The sequence below is a fragment of the Oryctolagus cuniculus genome, chromosome 11 (assembly GCF_964237555.1).
Source record: "Oryctolagus cuniculus chromosome 11, mOryCun1.1, whole genome shotgun sequence".
NCBI lineage: Eukaryota > Metazoa > Chordata > Mammalia > Lagomorpha > Leporidae > Oryctolagus > Oryctolagus cuniculus.
The window spans coordinates 66,547,445-66,562,017 of NC_091442.1; the positions used below are offsets into that span (position 1 = coordinate 66,547,445).

At 44.7% G+C, this 14,573-nt stretch overlaps 1 protein-coding gene across 3 annotated transcripts in view; it reads right to left on the bottom strand.

Moving 5' to 3' along the window:
* C11H12orf56 (chromosome 11 C12orf56 homolog) overlaps nucleotides 1–8,169 on the bottom strand; it is a 97,580-nt gene extending 89,411 nt beyond the window's left edge. For 2 of the 3 annotated variants that reach the window (XM_051845643.2, XM_051845642.2), the window contains exon 1: nucleotides 7,736–8,118. In XM_051845643.2, the coding sequence (XP_051701603.1) occupies nucleotides 7,736–7,987 (252 nt within the window). In that variant the 5' untranslated portion in view covers nucleotides 7,988–8,118. Of the gene's footprint in view, nucleotides 1–7,735 lie in introns of all 3 variants that reach the window. The other variant, XM_008256734.4, reaches the window with a different exon arrangement.
* Nucleotides 8,170–14,573: the final 6,404 nt, after the last annotated feature.

Genomic DNA, 14,573 nt, shown 5'->3' on the forward strand with positions numbered 1-14,573 from the left:
AAATGGCTGCAATGGTCTGAGCTGGGTCAGGCCAAAGTCAGGAGCCAGAAACTCTATCCAGGTCTCCCATGTGGGTGGCAGGGGTCCAAGCACTTGAGCCATCTTCTGCTGCCTTCCCAGGTGCATTAGCAACAAACTGGATCAGAAGCAGAGCAACCAGGACCCCAAATGGCACTCTGATATGAAATGCCAGAGTTGAATGTGGTGGCCCCAGCCCATGGCTTAAATAAGTATGTTCAAATGTTTCTTTTTTTTTAAAGATTTATTTATGTATTTGAAAGTCAGAGTTACACACAGAGAGAAGGAGAGGCAGAGAGAGAAAGAGGTCTTCCATCTGCTGGCTCACTGCCCAACTGGCCGCAATGGCCAGAGCTGCATCAATCCAAAGCCAGGAGCCAGGAGTGTCTTCTGGGTCTCCCCTGCAGGTGCAGGGGCCTAAGGAGTTGGGCCACATTCCACTGCTTTCCCAGGCTATAGCAGAGAGCTGGATCAGAAGTGGAGCAGCTGGGACTCGAACCAATGCCTATACGGAATGCTGGCACTACAGATGGCGGCTTTATCCGCTACACCACAGTGCTGGCCCCAAGTGTTTCTTTTTTTTTTTTTTTTTTTTTTAAGATTTATTTATGATTTTGAAAGAGTTACAGAGAGAGAGAGAGAAAAAAAAAAACCTTCCATCTGCTGTTTCACTTCCCAGATGGCTTCAACAGCCAGGATTGGGCCAGGACAAAACCAGATGCAATGTGCTTCATCCAAATCTCCCATGTGGGTGGCAGAGGCCCAAACACTTGGTCATCTTCCACTGCTTTTCCCAGGCAATTAGCAGGGTGCTGGATAGGAAGTGGAGCAGCCGAGACTTGAACCAGTGCCCACATGGGATACCGGTGTCACAGGTGGTAGCTTTAACCACTATGCCAAAACGCCAGCCCCAAAATATCTGTTTCTTTTAAAAGAGGATTCTATTATTCTTTATAGACTGTATCACACAAAGTAATCATTCAATAATACATCTTAGTGAATAAATGAATGCTACAGAATCACCAAGGATGAAACAACTGATTATAAAATGTGGTGATCTTCTCTGGCAAAAAAAAAAAAAAACTAAATGAAAGATCTCTGCGAGTGAGATTCCAGTAGAAAGAATGGGCCATCAAAGAAGGAGGTACCTTTCTCTGAAGGGAGGAGAGAACTTCCACTTTGACTATGACCTTGTCTTAATATGATCAGAGTCGGTGAACTCAAAAGGCTTCCATAGCCTTGGCAACTCACGACTAGAGCCTAGGGAGATTACTGACACCATAAACAAGAGTGTCAAATTGTTAAGTCAACAACAGGAGTCACTGTGTACTTACTCCTCATGTAGGATCTCTGTCCTTAATGTGTTGCTCAATGTGAATTAATGCTATAACTAGTACTGAAACAGTATTTTACACTTTATGTTCTGTGTGGGTGCAAACTGATGAAATCTTTACTTAATATATACTAAATCGATCTTCTGTATATAAAGATAATTGAAAATGTAAAAAACAAAAAAAAAAAGTGGCGTTCTTAACTATCTTGAGAAAAGAAGTACATGGTAAGAAAATGGACCAGGTTGTGAAAGGTACAGTTGTTACCCATATAAGAAGCCTCATGGAGGGGGCCAGCACTGTGGTGTAATAGGTTAAGCCTCTACCTGTTGTGTCAGCAGTCCTGGCTGCTCCACTTCCAATCTAACACCGTGCTAATTGCGTGGGAAAGCAGTGGAGGATGGCCCAGGTGCTTGGGCCCCTGCACCCTAGTGGGAGACCTGGAAGAAGCTCCTGGTTCCTGGTGACTTGCTGCCATTTGGAGAGTGAACCAGCAGATGGAAGACTTCTCTTTGTGGCTCTCCCTCTATCTGTAATTCTGCCTCTCAAATACATAAATACACGTGGAGGAGCAGGTATTTAGCATGGAAGTTAAGAGGCCCCCATCCTACACTTGAGTACCAGAGTTTGATTTCCAGCAGTAGCTCCTGACTCCAAATTCCTACTAAGGTAGCCTCTGGGAGTCAGCAGTGATGGCACAAGTGACTGGGTTTCAGTCACTCATGTGGAAGATACTCATTCCAGCTCTAACCCAGCCCTGGTCATTGCAGGCATTTAAGAAGTTACTCAGTAGATGGGAGCTCTCTGCCAGCCTCTGTCTCTTTCTCTTTCTGCCTCTCAATAAAGAAAAAAAGGAACAGAAGGAGGAGGAGGAGGAAGAAGAAGCAACAGCAGAAGAAGCAGAAGCAACATAAGTAGAAGAAAGAAGCTGCCAGCCTTATGGAGCCAGGCTTGGCTGGCGAGCAGTTGTTTTCTGGGAGGAAAGCAGGAAGGACTCCAGTGCCTTACTGAAGACCTGTAAGCCTATGACCAAAAGAACGAAGGCATAATGGAAACTTGAGCCAAGTGAAAGTTAAATCACAAGGAAAACTTATATAGTATAAAGAGAAAACTGTTGAGAATGGAAAGGGATGTCTCAAGAGTTGACCTTAGAAAGGGCACAGCATCCTAGCAGAAAAGGAGATTAAACAGTTTATCTTTCAAAGGAGAAACTGGTTCTAAAAAACAAAGCTGCACTGAAGGAACAAGTTAGCACAGACAGGAAGATGACTGTACATGATAAAACACAGAAATAAGGAAAATTCTAAGTTGTGGCATTGAGTAAGGACCTCGTATTCATAGAGAATGACTAGTCAATTACATCTATGGTTATTAATTGGTACCATGCAAGGAATTATGTGACACTCATTTTTTTGCACACACTACAGAGCTTAGTACAAAGTCACCAAACTATAATAACCAGAAAACTCAGAAAAGGAGTGGGCATTGTGGTACAGTGGGTTAACGTGGTTAGAATGCCTGCATACCAAAAAAAGTGTCTGGGATTGAGACCTATCTCCACTTCCAATCCAGCTTCCTGCTAATATGCCTGGGAGGCAATGGAAGATGGTCCAAAATCTTGGGTTCCTGCGACCCACACAGGAAACCTGGATAGAGTACCAAGCTCCAGGCTTCAGTGCCCAGTCCTAGCTACAGCAGGCATTTGGAGAGTACACCAGCAGATGGAAGATCTTTCTCTCTGTCTTTCCCTCTGTCTCTGTCACTTGGCCTATCAAATAGATAAATTAAATAAATCTGTTTTAAAAAATCAAGAAAAGGAAGACTAATGCATTTGTGCTTGGCACAAATATACTTATTTCTTATTAAAATGATAATTAAAAAAGATTACAATAACTAGAAATATTTCTGTTTTTGCTATGGCTACTGTAGGAAATTACCACAAACCTGGTGGCTTTTTTTTTTTTTTTGGAAAGATTTATTTTATTAATTTGAAAGACAGAGTTACTAGTTCACTCCTCAAATGGCTGCAATGGCTGGAACTGGGCAGATCCAAAGCCAAGAGCCAGGAGCTTCTTCCAGGACTCCAACGTGGTTGCAGGGGCCCAAGAGGTTGGGCCTTCTCTGCTTTCCCAGGCACATTAGCAGGGAGCTGGATTGGAAGTGGGGCAGCCAGGCCGGCACCGCGGCTCACTAGGCTAATCCTCCGCCTTGCGGCGCCGGCACACCAGGTTCTAGTCCCGGTCGGGGTGCCGGATTCTGTCCCGATTGCCCCTCTTCCAGTCCAGCTCTCTGCTGTGGCCCGGGAGTGCAGTGGAGGATGGCCCAAGTCCTTGGGCCCTGCACCCGCATGGGAGACCAGGAGAAGCACCTGGCTCCTGCCATCGGAGCAGCGCGGTGCGCCTGCCCGCACCCTCCGCGGCGGCCATTGGAGGGTGAACTAACGGCAAAAGGAACACCTTTCTCTCTGTCTCTCTCTCTCTCTCACTGTCCACTCTGCCTGTCAAAAAAAAAAAAAAAAAAAAAAAGGAAGTGGGGCAGCCAGCACTCAAAATGGTGCCCATATGAGATGCCAATCATAGGCAGCAGCTTTTGTGGCTACGCCACAATGCTGGCCCCAACCTGGCAGCATTAAACAACCCAAATTTATTCTCTAATAGTTCTGAGGGTCAAAAGTCGAAAATGGGTCTCACTGTTCAGAAATCCAAAATAGGTTTCTAAAATAAATGACAAGCCAGTGCCACGGCTCACTAGGCTAATTCTCCACCTTGCGGCGCCAGCACACTGGGTTCTAGTCCCGGTCGGGGCGCCGGATTCTGTCCCGGTTGCCACTCTTCCAGTCCAGCTCTCTGCTGTGGCCGGGGAGTGCAGTGGAGGATGGCCCAAGTGCTTGGGCCCTGCACCCCATGGGAGACCAGGAGAAGTACCTGGCTCCTGCCATCGGAGCAGCGCGGTGCTCCTGCCGCAGCCTGCCGTGGCGGCCATTGGAGGGTGAACCAACGGCAAAAGGAACACCTTTCTCTCTCTGTCTCTCTCTCTCTCACTGTCCACTCTGCCTGTCAAAAATAAATAAATAAATAAATAAATAAATAAATAAAAATTAAAAATAAAATAAAATAAAATAAATGACAGCAGAACTTCACACTTGTCAAGGATTTTAGGGAAAATTTGTTCCCTGCCTTGCTAGCTCCAGGTGCTGCCCACACTTCCTGGCTCATGGCCCCCTCCCACCTTCAAAACTAGCAACAGGTGGTAGAGACTTTCTTATGCTTCATCACACTATCACTGACTCTTCTGCCTCCCTCTGACACTTTTTTTTTTTTTTTAAGAGTTTATCTAGGGGCCGGCGCCGTGGCACACTAGGTTAATCCTCCACCTGCAGCGCTGGCATTCCATATGGATGCCGGTTCAAGTCCCAGTTGCTCCTCTTACAGTCCAGCTCTCTGCTGTGGCCAGGGAAAGCAGTGGAAGATGGCCTAAGTGCTTGAGCCCCCTCACCCTCATGGGAAACCAGGAAGAAGCACCTGGCTCCTGGCTTCGCACAAATGGCACAGCTCCAGCCGTTGCAGCCATTTGGGGAGTGAACCAACAGAAGGAAGACCTTTCTCTCTCTCACTGTCTGTAACTCTACCTGTCAAATAAATAAATAAAATCTTTTAAAAAAAGAGTTTATCTATTTGAAAAGCAAAGTTAGAGAGAAGGAGAGACAGAGAGAGATCTTCCATTTGCTGTTTCACTCCCCAAATGGAGCAATGGCAAGGCTGGGAAAGGCTCAAACCAGGAGCCTAGAACTCCATCTGGGTCTCCCACACAGGTGGCAGGGACCCAAGCATTTGGGCTATCTTCTGCTACTTTCTCACGGATATTAGCAGTGAGCTGGATTAGAAGTGGGGCAGCCGGAACTCAAACCGGCACACATATGGGATGCCACTGTCAGAGGTGGACACTTAACATGCTATACTGCAACATCAGGCCTCTCCGCCACTTCTGAAGAAGTGATTGCACTGAGCCCCCCCCCCCCAGATAATCCACATTAATTTCCCTATCTTAGATCAACTGATTGGGGCCAGTGCTGTGGCATAGCGGGTAAAGTTGCCGCGTGTAGTGCCGGCATCCCATATGGGCACCACTTTGAGTCCCAGCTGTTCCACTCCCAATCCAACTCTCTGCTGTGGCCTGGGAAAGCAGTGGAAGATGGCTGAAGTCCTTGGCCCCCTGCACCTGCATGGGAGATCTGGAAGAAACTCCTGACTCCTGGCTTTGGATGGGTACAGCTCTGGCTGTTGCGGCCAATTGAGCAGTGAAGCAGCGGATGGAAGACCTCTCTCTCTTTCTGCCTCTCCTTCTCTCTCTGTGTAACTCTGACTTTCAAATAAATATATAAATCTTAAAAAAAAAAAAAGATCAACTGATTAACAACTTACACCCCATTTATAATTTTAATCCTCCTTTGCTATGTAATCTAACATATAGGGTTCTCTTTTGGAAGTATTGTGTCTACCATAACTTCCAAAGTTAAACTACCTTGTACAATATGAACATTCAATAATTCTTTCAATAATGTTGACATCCTGGAGTTGTTCAGCATATTTATAGACATTACACAGTCTTCTATATGCCAAAAGGTAAGTCCTGTACATTAAAAAAGAATGACCAAAGAAATTACCAAGCCTTGTTTGTAGGAATTGTGGCTTAGCCTTGATCAATTGAGTTTTTTGGTTGTTGTTTTTTTTTTTTTTTTTTTTTTTTTTTTTTTTTTTTTTTGACAGGCAGAGTGGACAGTGAGAGAGAGAGACAGAGAGAAAGGTCTTCCTTTGCCGTTGGTTCACCATCCAATGGCCACCACAGCCAGCGCACTGCTGTCAGCACACAGCACTGATCCAAAGGCAGGAGCCAGGTGCTTCTCCTGGTCTCCCATGGGGTGCAGGGCCCAAGCACTTGGGCCATCCTCCACTGCACTCCCTGGCCACAGCAGAGAGCTGGCCTGGAAGAGGGGCAACCGGGACAGAATCCGGTGCCCCGACCGGGACTAGAACCCAGGGTGCTGGCGCCGCAGGCGGAGGATTAGCCCATTGAGCCGCGGCGCCGGCCAATCAATTGAGTTTTATCATCAAACTTTTCAGTTTCTGACAGCTTATAACAACTATATATATATATATATATATATACTGTCTCTTTTTGGGGAGAGTAACAATATCCTAACATCGTTATTTTTTGGCAAAACAATAAATGCTTGCACTGGAGATAGCAGAAAAGCCTGAGCATTTAAAGCTTTTAAAGATATTTAATAAAGGAAATTTTAAATTTTTAAATTTTAGTTTAAGAAAATAGAAATAGCAGTGAGGAAAAAGGCAAACTATCACTTCTAACCTTTACGCAAAAAAGAAGCAAACAAACTTGCACAGTGATATTACACCTCAGGGAAATTTTGAATATAAAAATATCCTGCTTTTCATTTATTTTTTTCTTTTTTTACAGACACATTCAAAACAAGTTATGATTCCCTCCAGCAAAATTGCTCCATCCAGGGTTTCGCCAACCTCTCCCTTTCGAACATCAACCTCTCCCTTGCGGGTGGGCGGTAAAGCAAGAGAAAGAAAGAGGCTAGACACCTGTCCCCAGTGGAAAAAGGAAGCACACACCTGGAGAGCAGCTCAGACAAAGGGAGCCAACGGGGAAAAACAGTAATTGGAGGAGACTGTGCTTCCAATCTGCTGCTGGTTTATAAAGTAAATCTACTCTCAGGGGACAGGGATACAGTAGTAGCATACCAAAAACTGGGACAAGACAGGCTGTGCCAGATTCCATCTCCTGCAAGGCTCCACTCTCCTTCCCGGCGGTCCACCTAGCGTGGATCAAGAGGCCCTCCCGACATCACCAGGCATCCCGTGAACTTCTCATAAAAGCATGCAAGCATTCATTTATTCAGTCACTGTGCACCTAACATGCTCTACGCACTTGGGACAAAAAAATAAATAAAAAAGTATACATGGAATAGGGATGCTTAACACTTGGAATTAGTAGCTCTGGCGTTGATTTTCTGTCCCCACCCACTCACAACCGCTTCTAAGAAAGGGCTCTGTTTCGTTTTGTAAGTTGCTTTTGTTTTGCTGTGTTTTGTTCTTCCCTGTCATCCTCCGGATAGAGCACAATGCCTGGCACAGACTAAGTACTTATTGAACTGAGGAGTGACTTCAGAGCGTATTTTTGATAGGAAGCTACGTTCTCAAATCTGTAGCCCCGCGGGTAGACACGATACGAATGGGACAAGCAACCTTTCCTGGCCGAGTTCAGGGCGGGGAGTCCAGGGCGGGATGCCGGAGGGCCGGGATTGCGGAGCTCCGGACCCAGGTGCTCGCTGCGCGCCCAAGCCCGCCCGCGCGCCTCACCAGCTCAATGGCCACCACGTCCCGCAGCGCCACGGCTCGCCGGATGGACTTGGGCGGGTTCTCGGTCAGGTAGATGAGACGGTCGCTGAGCACCACGTACTTGAAAGTGTGGTTCTCCGAGTCGGACACCACAACACACGGCTCGTAGGCGCGGATGGCGTCGTAGACCTCGGGCGCCAGACGCCTCCGCAGGAACGCATCCAGGCGGCTGTTCATGCGCGCGGGGAAGCCGGACCGCGCCGGGCTGCCCATGCTCGGCGCGCGCCGGGCCAAGTGCAGGGGGCGACTGGCCCCCAGCCCCGCCCGCCTCCGCGCCACTGGCGGTGGAACCCCTGCCGCCACAAAGCCGCCCACTCCACCGCGTTTCCCCCAGGGCGCGGAAGAGCCAAAGCCAACTTCAGGGGGTTCTGCCTCCAATCTTTGTCCTAACCGCAGACAACGATGGGCGGGGCAAGACGCTGGTCCTTAGGGCTGGGCTGACGGGCAACCAGGTTAATCGCGACAGAGTGCCCTGCGAATTTAGGGGCCCTCTAGGCCCACCCCTCACCCTGCCCCAGCCCTGCCTACTCCAATTTTTGGGGACCGCTCTACCCTATACTAACTTTATCCATAAAGGAATTCAGCTTTATTGTGGTCTCTCTTTAAAATATTTGAAAATGTTTATTTATTTTTTTAAACATTTATTTATTTGAAAGTTACAGAGAGAGAGAGATTGCGAGAGATCTTCCATCTTCTGGTTCACTCCCTAGAGGGCCACATCATGGCCAGGGCTGGGCCAAGCCTAAGCCAGGAAACAGGAGCTGCTTCTAATTCTCCCATGTGGGAAATAGGGGCCCAGGCACTTGGGCCATGGTCCACTCTTTTCCCAGGCCATTAGCAGGGAGTTGGATTGGAAATGGATCAGCCAGGACATGAACCAGCACCCATAAGGGATACCAGGGTTGCAGGCAGTGGTTTTACCCACTATGCCACAAAGCTGGCCCCTATTCTGGTCTCTCTTTTTTTTTTTTTTTTTTTTTTTTTTTTTTTTTTTTTTGGGAGAGACTTTTCTTCTTTTTTTTTTTTTTTTTTTTTTTTTTTTTTTTTAAACTTTTATTTAATGCATATAAATTTCCAAAGTACGACTTATGGATTACAATGGCTTTCCCCCCATACCGTCCCTCCCACCCACAACCCTCCCCTTTCCCACTCCCTCTCCCCTTCCATTCACATCAAGATTCATTTTCGATTATCTTAATATACAGAAGATCAGCTTAGTATACATTAAGTATGGATTTCAACAGTTTGCTCCCACACAGAAACATAAAGTGAAAAATAATAGATGATTTTTTTAAATGATGATGAAATCAGAGCAGACCTATTGTCATGTTTAATCCCAGTGAGAGTCAAGTTGGGAATTGATAATTTCTTTTTTTTTTTTTTTTTTTTTTTTTTTTTTTTTTTACACAGAGGATCAGTTTAGTATGCATTGAGTAAGGATTTCAACAGTTTGCACCCCCATAGAAACACAAAGTGAAATATATTGTTTGAGTACTCGTTATAGCATTAAATCTCAATGTACAGCACATTAAGGACAGAGATCCTACATGAGGAGTAAGTGCACAGTGACTCCTGTTGTTGACTTTACCAATTGACACTCCTGTCTATGGCATCAGTAATCTCCCTATGCTCCAGTCATGAGTTTCCAAGGCTATGGAAGCCCTTTTAATTCCTATTCTGGTCTCTTAAGAGAGAAACTTGAAAGAGATGGAATTTAACAATGTATTTTGAACCCTAGAATCCTATTAAGACATAGATTTAGCATTTGATTATAACATTGTCTGGTCTACTTCTGTAGTTCTGTTAAGTTAAATGTTGGTCTTCTTTTCTCCAACTAGTTAAAAGCTCTGTGAGAGTTGGGATTCTTGCAAGTTGACTTAGACACAGTCAAGCCTACCTAAGGAATATGCCGTGTCCCCGTGCCCTGGATGATCTAGGTAGGATGAAGGAGATGGCGAGGTGGACGTCTTAAACAGCTGGAGCTGATTGGCTGAGAATGCTGATCACACGGGCATCAGACTGCAGTAGTGAAAGTAGTGCTGAGCTTTTACAGGCCAGGAGTCATTTACAAATTAGGAGAGAGATGAGAGGAACACCACAGAAACTTGGCCTAGGTGAGAGCTTCCGTTTTTATTTCAAATCCTAGAAAGTCATTCATTCCCCTGCTTCCTTCACCCAAAGACCTGATCATGGAAAACACGGTGGTTCAGCTACATACATCCTGAATCCAATTATACATACTTTGTTGTAATTTACAGTCTCCTTTTCTTCCTATCCTACTATTGTGTACTGAATGTTATAAATAATTTCAATATACACTATTTCTTTTCTTGGAGAGACTGTATTTCGAGAGCAAGGAGAGAAGTGCCATCTGCTGGCAGAATCTTATTGACCCAGCACTTAGTGTTTTCTTAGGATCTGATCATACATCTGACCCCTCACAACTTCAACACTGGATGAAAGGAGAACACCATCCCTTATGAACTTGATTGATAAAGGAAGCCTCCTTATTGGAAGTAAAGGCGATTCCTTATCTAAAGCACTCCACAAACCAACAGAAAGGCAAAGGCCCTTCACCTCTGCAGAAGAGCCTCACCCGGGAGTGCAGCTGAGAAGCAAATGACTGTATCAGAGGTGGAAAATGAGACTTGAGTAGGGGAAAAGCCCTCACCCCATGCTGCTGTTCTGGGTTCCCCAGGCCTCCTGCTTCACACTCACTTCACAGGACTAAGAAAAAGAATGGCTGGACCAGGACTAGAAAAGACAGATACCTGATTTATCTGCCAGGAAGCCCATCATGAATACACTTAACAAAGATTAGGATGAAGCACACAAAGAAAAATATTTGACACAGGGATTGGTGATTAAGATGATTGTAGTTAAACTGTTAACTTTGGGGCACACAGAGGGGGCAGAATTGGAGTTTCCAGGCACTCCGTGTTCTACACCACCGTTGCCAAGGTAACAGCAAAGTTCAGTCTGCCGTAAAGGGATTACATATAATGGAAAGAGCAGTAGATTTAGGAGAGCTCACTAAGAGTGCTAGCCCTGTTGCCCACTATCCGTGAGATTTTTGATAAGTGACTTAACCTTTCTGAGTCTCAGTTTCATCATCTGTAAAATTCAACTATTACTGCTTGCTCTGCTGCCCTTCAAGAGTTGGTGTAAGGATAAATGTGATGAATTATGGGCATCACAACTACATGGAGTGTTCATGTTTCCTTACCTTTTGGAAAGCTTTTCATGAATAGTTAACCCAAATGCACCAAGACAGGCACTAAGTCAAGAAGCATTTGATACAGATCCGATGCAATCAGGCACTTAACAGATGTTTCTTGATAAAACTATCAAAAGAAATTAAACATTACTTACTTGAAATTAATTCTCAAGGCACTTTCCTTGACTTTCACCAGAACAGAGCAATCTTGGGTCCATAGTTGGTTGACCAATTCAACTGTAGTAGTTGATAGTAGTTATGAGCATCGAAGGCTAAATGACCTCGGGCAAATTACTCTCCACCTCAGTTTCTCTACTTGTGAAATAGGGCTAATAGTACCAACCCCAAATGGTTATTATGAGGATTAACAAAGCTTCAAAAATATTTAGAGTAAGTACCTGGGACAGAGTAAGTGTAAGTGCTCAAAGGAAGAATCAGTTCACCAAGTCTGTGACCGCCTGTTGTAGCTGTGGTCACTCTGCCCCTCATTTACAGCCATGCCGGACTGTCCTTCACTTCATGCTGGTCTCATCTCTTGTTACTTCCAACTTGGGCTCAAAGCAAGAATCTAATCCAATGCAGAGAGAGAGAGAGAGACAGAAAGAGAGAGAGAGACAGAAAGAGAGAGAGAGAGAATAGCAGTTTTACTCTTTTTTTAAGTCTTTTTTTAAAGTCAATGAGTCTAAGGATCCCAAGCATTCCCATTCCCCCAATATGAAACCAAAGAAAGCATGCATAGAAGGATACTTGGGGAGCCGGTGCTGTGGCGTAGTAGGCCATCTGGGGAGTCAGCCAGGGGATGGAAGACCTCTCTCTCTCTCTCTGCCTCTGCCTCTCTGTAACTCTGCCTTTCAAATAAATAAATAAACTTTTTTAGAAAAGGATACTTAGAATGTGTAGTAGATAAACAGAACTTAAATTTTTAAAGGTGTCCAATCAAGAAACTGGTAGCTTTGGGATCCGCAAGGAGAGAAGGCCTATACTTCTGGGAATGGAGAGTCCCTACCTGTACTTCCAGGGAAGAAAAGTCCTTGTCAAGGTCCCCCGGGTGCCTAAAGGTCAACCAATGAGGATCAGACCTGCCTCAACCTTTAACCCCCGCGCCCTTATCTATAAAAGGAGCCCTCCCAACCTCTGACGCACGATTTCCCCGCCCCCACTCTGTTGGGACCGGGAACCTCTCCCGGGAGCATAATCCCAATAAAAGCTTGTGAATTAATTGATTCATCTGCCTGGGAAGATTTGTTACACGCTGGACACCTTGCAGAAACCTCTTAGTGCTTTAACTTGCTGTTAATAGTATAGGCCTGGTGTTATGGTACAGTGGGTTAAGCTGCTGCTGCCCACAATACTGGCATCCCATATCAGTGCTGATTCCACTTCCAATTCAGCTCCCTGCTTATGTGCCTAGGAAAGCAGGAGATTGGGCCTCTGCCACCCAAATGGGAGACATGGCTCCTGGCTTCCATCTGGCCCAGCCCTGGCTGTTGTGGCCAAATGGGGATTGCACCAGCAGATGAAAGATATATCCCTGCCTCTCTGTCTCTAACTCTGCCTTTCAAATAAATAAATCTCTTAAAAATATATTAATAGGCAGTAACCATTTAAATATTTACAACAATTAGAATCTGAAGATATACAGAACAATGTCATCAAAATAAAGTCTAAGGAATCATGCAAATGATTTGAATTTTTAAAAACCTGTTTTCTTTGACTGAATAATGCTTCAATGCCCTATTCTGCCCTGCAGGCTTCCTACCACAGCACACATGCACTTCCTCTAAAAACAAAACAAAACACCATGACTGGACTAGGACCAGTAAACACAGCACAACTGACCTCTTTTCTGACTTCGTCTCTGCCAGGAAAACCATCATGAATTAGCTTTTTGTGATATTAGGTTTAACAAACATTGAGATGAAGCACATGAAAAAGAGAATCTGACATACAACTTAGTGGTTACAGGCTCACAATTATATTATTTTTGGATCAACTCAAGACATTACACAAATATTTACTGAGAAATTATTATCTCTAAGCATAAACAAAATAATACTTTCAGTATTTAAGAACTACCTAATAGGTAAGATAATCACACAACATTTAATACAAAACAAAAGCATAGTAAAATATGTTATTGACATAGGATTTAAACTTGTGAACATTAATGAAATGATCAAGCACAAAGCTGGCTGAGGAAATCTGGAACAACTTCATGAAGGAAGTAGCACTCAATAAATATTCAAAGAGGGAATGAGACAGTTTTCCTTTTATTATTGTCAAGTTACTTTGGTTTCTGATTATGTAAGTAGCACATGGTTACTGTGGAGATTTTTTTTTAATCCAAAAAATTTACAAGGAAGAAAACAAAAATCATCTGCAACCCCACTACCTAGAGATAACCATTTCAAGTGATGTATTTATATTTCCCTATTGAACTCAGTAAGTCTAGGAAAGAAGTCTTGATGGTCTAATCTAAGGGTAGAGGGGCATGTATTTGGCAGTGGTTAACATGCCTGCATCTTATATCACAGTGACTGGGTTGGAGTCACAGCTCTGCACCAGATTCTAGTTTCCCGCTAAAGTGCATCTTGGGGGGCAGCAGGTGATGGCTCAGGATGTTGGGTCTCTGCCACTCACACGGGAGACTTGGATTGAGTTCCTGGCTCCCAGCTGTAGCCTGGCCCAGATCCGGCTAGTGCGGGTATTCAGGGACTGACTCAGCAGGTAAAAGACCTCTCTGTGTTACTGCCTTACACTTATTTATTTGAAAGACATAGTGATGGAGAGAGGAGAGAGAGAGAAATATTCTGACTGCTTGTTCATTCCCGAAATGGCCACAACAGCTAGAGCTAGGCCAGGCTGAAGTCAGAAGGCAGGAATTCCATCTGGTCTCCTATGCAGGTGGCAGGGACTCAAGTATTTGAGCAACTATCTTCTGCTCTCAAGCATATTAGCAGGGAGCTGGGTCAAAAGAGGAGTAGCCAGAACTGGAACTGGCACTCTGGTATGGGATGTGGGTGTCCCAAGGGCCACCTAACCCACTGTGCCACAGTACCCATTTTACACACACACACACACACACACACACACACACATTTTAAAAAGGGGTAGAGAAAGAAAGATATGGAATAGAACAGATGTGATAGACAATGCTATGACGAAATAGTACTGGGACACTGAACATCAAGGAGACAAAGGTGACACCGCAGACCTTGAGTTATATTGAGAGGTTCATTAAGAGGAAGTTATTTTTGGGAGGAAGATCATGACTTTGGTCTTAGTCAGTTTGGGGTGCTATAACAAACTTTCATAGCCTGGATAACTTAAATAACAATCTATTTCAAGATCCAGCATCTAGTAAGGACCTGCTTCCTGTTTTACAAATGGCTTTCTTCTCCTCGTACCTTGTACCTTCACATGGCAAAAAGAAAGATAGCTATCTCTTTAGCACTTCTTCTAAGGGCACTAATCCCATTCACGAGGGCTCTACTTCATTACTTAACTACCTCCAAAGACCTCACCTCTGAATACCATCATCTTGGGATTAGGTTCAACATATGAATTTGGGGGTACACAAAC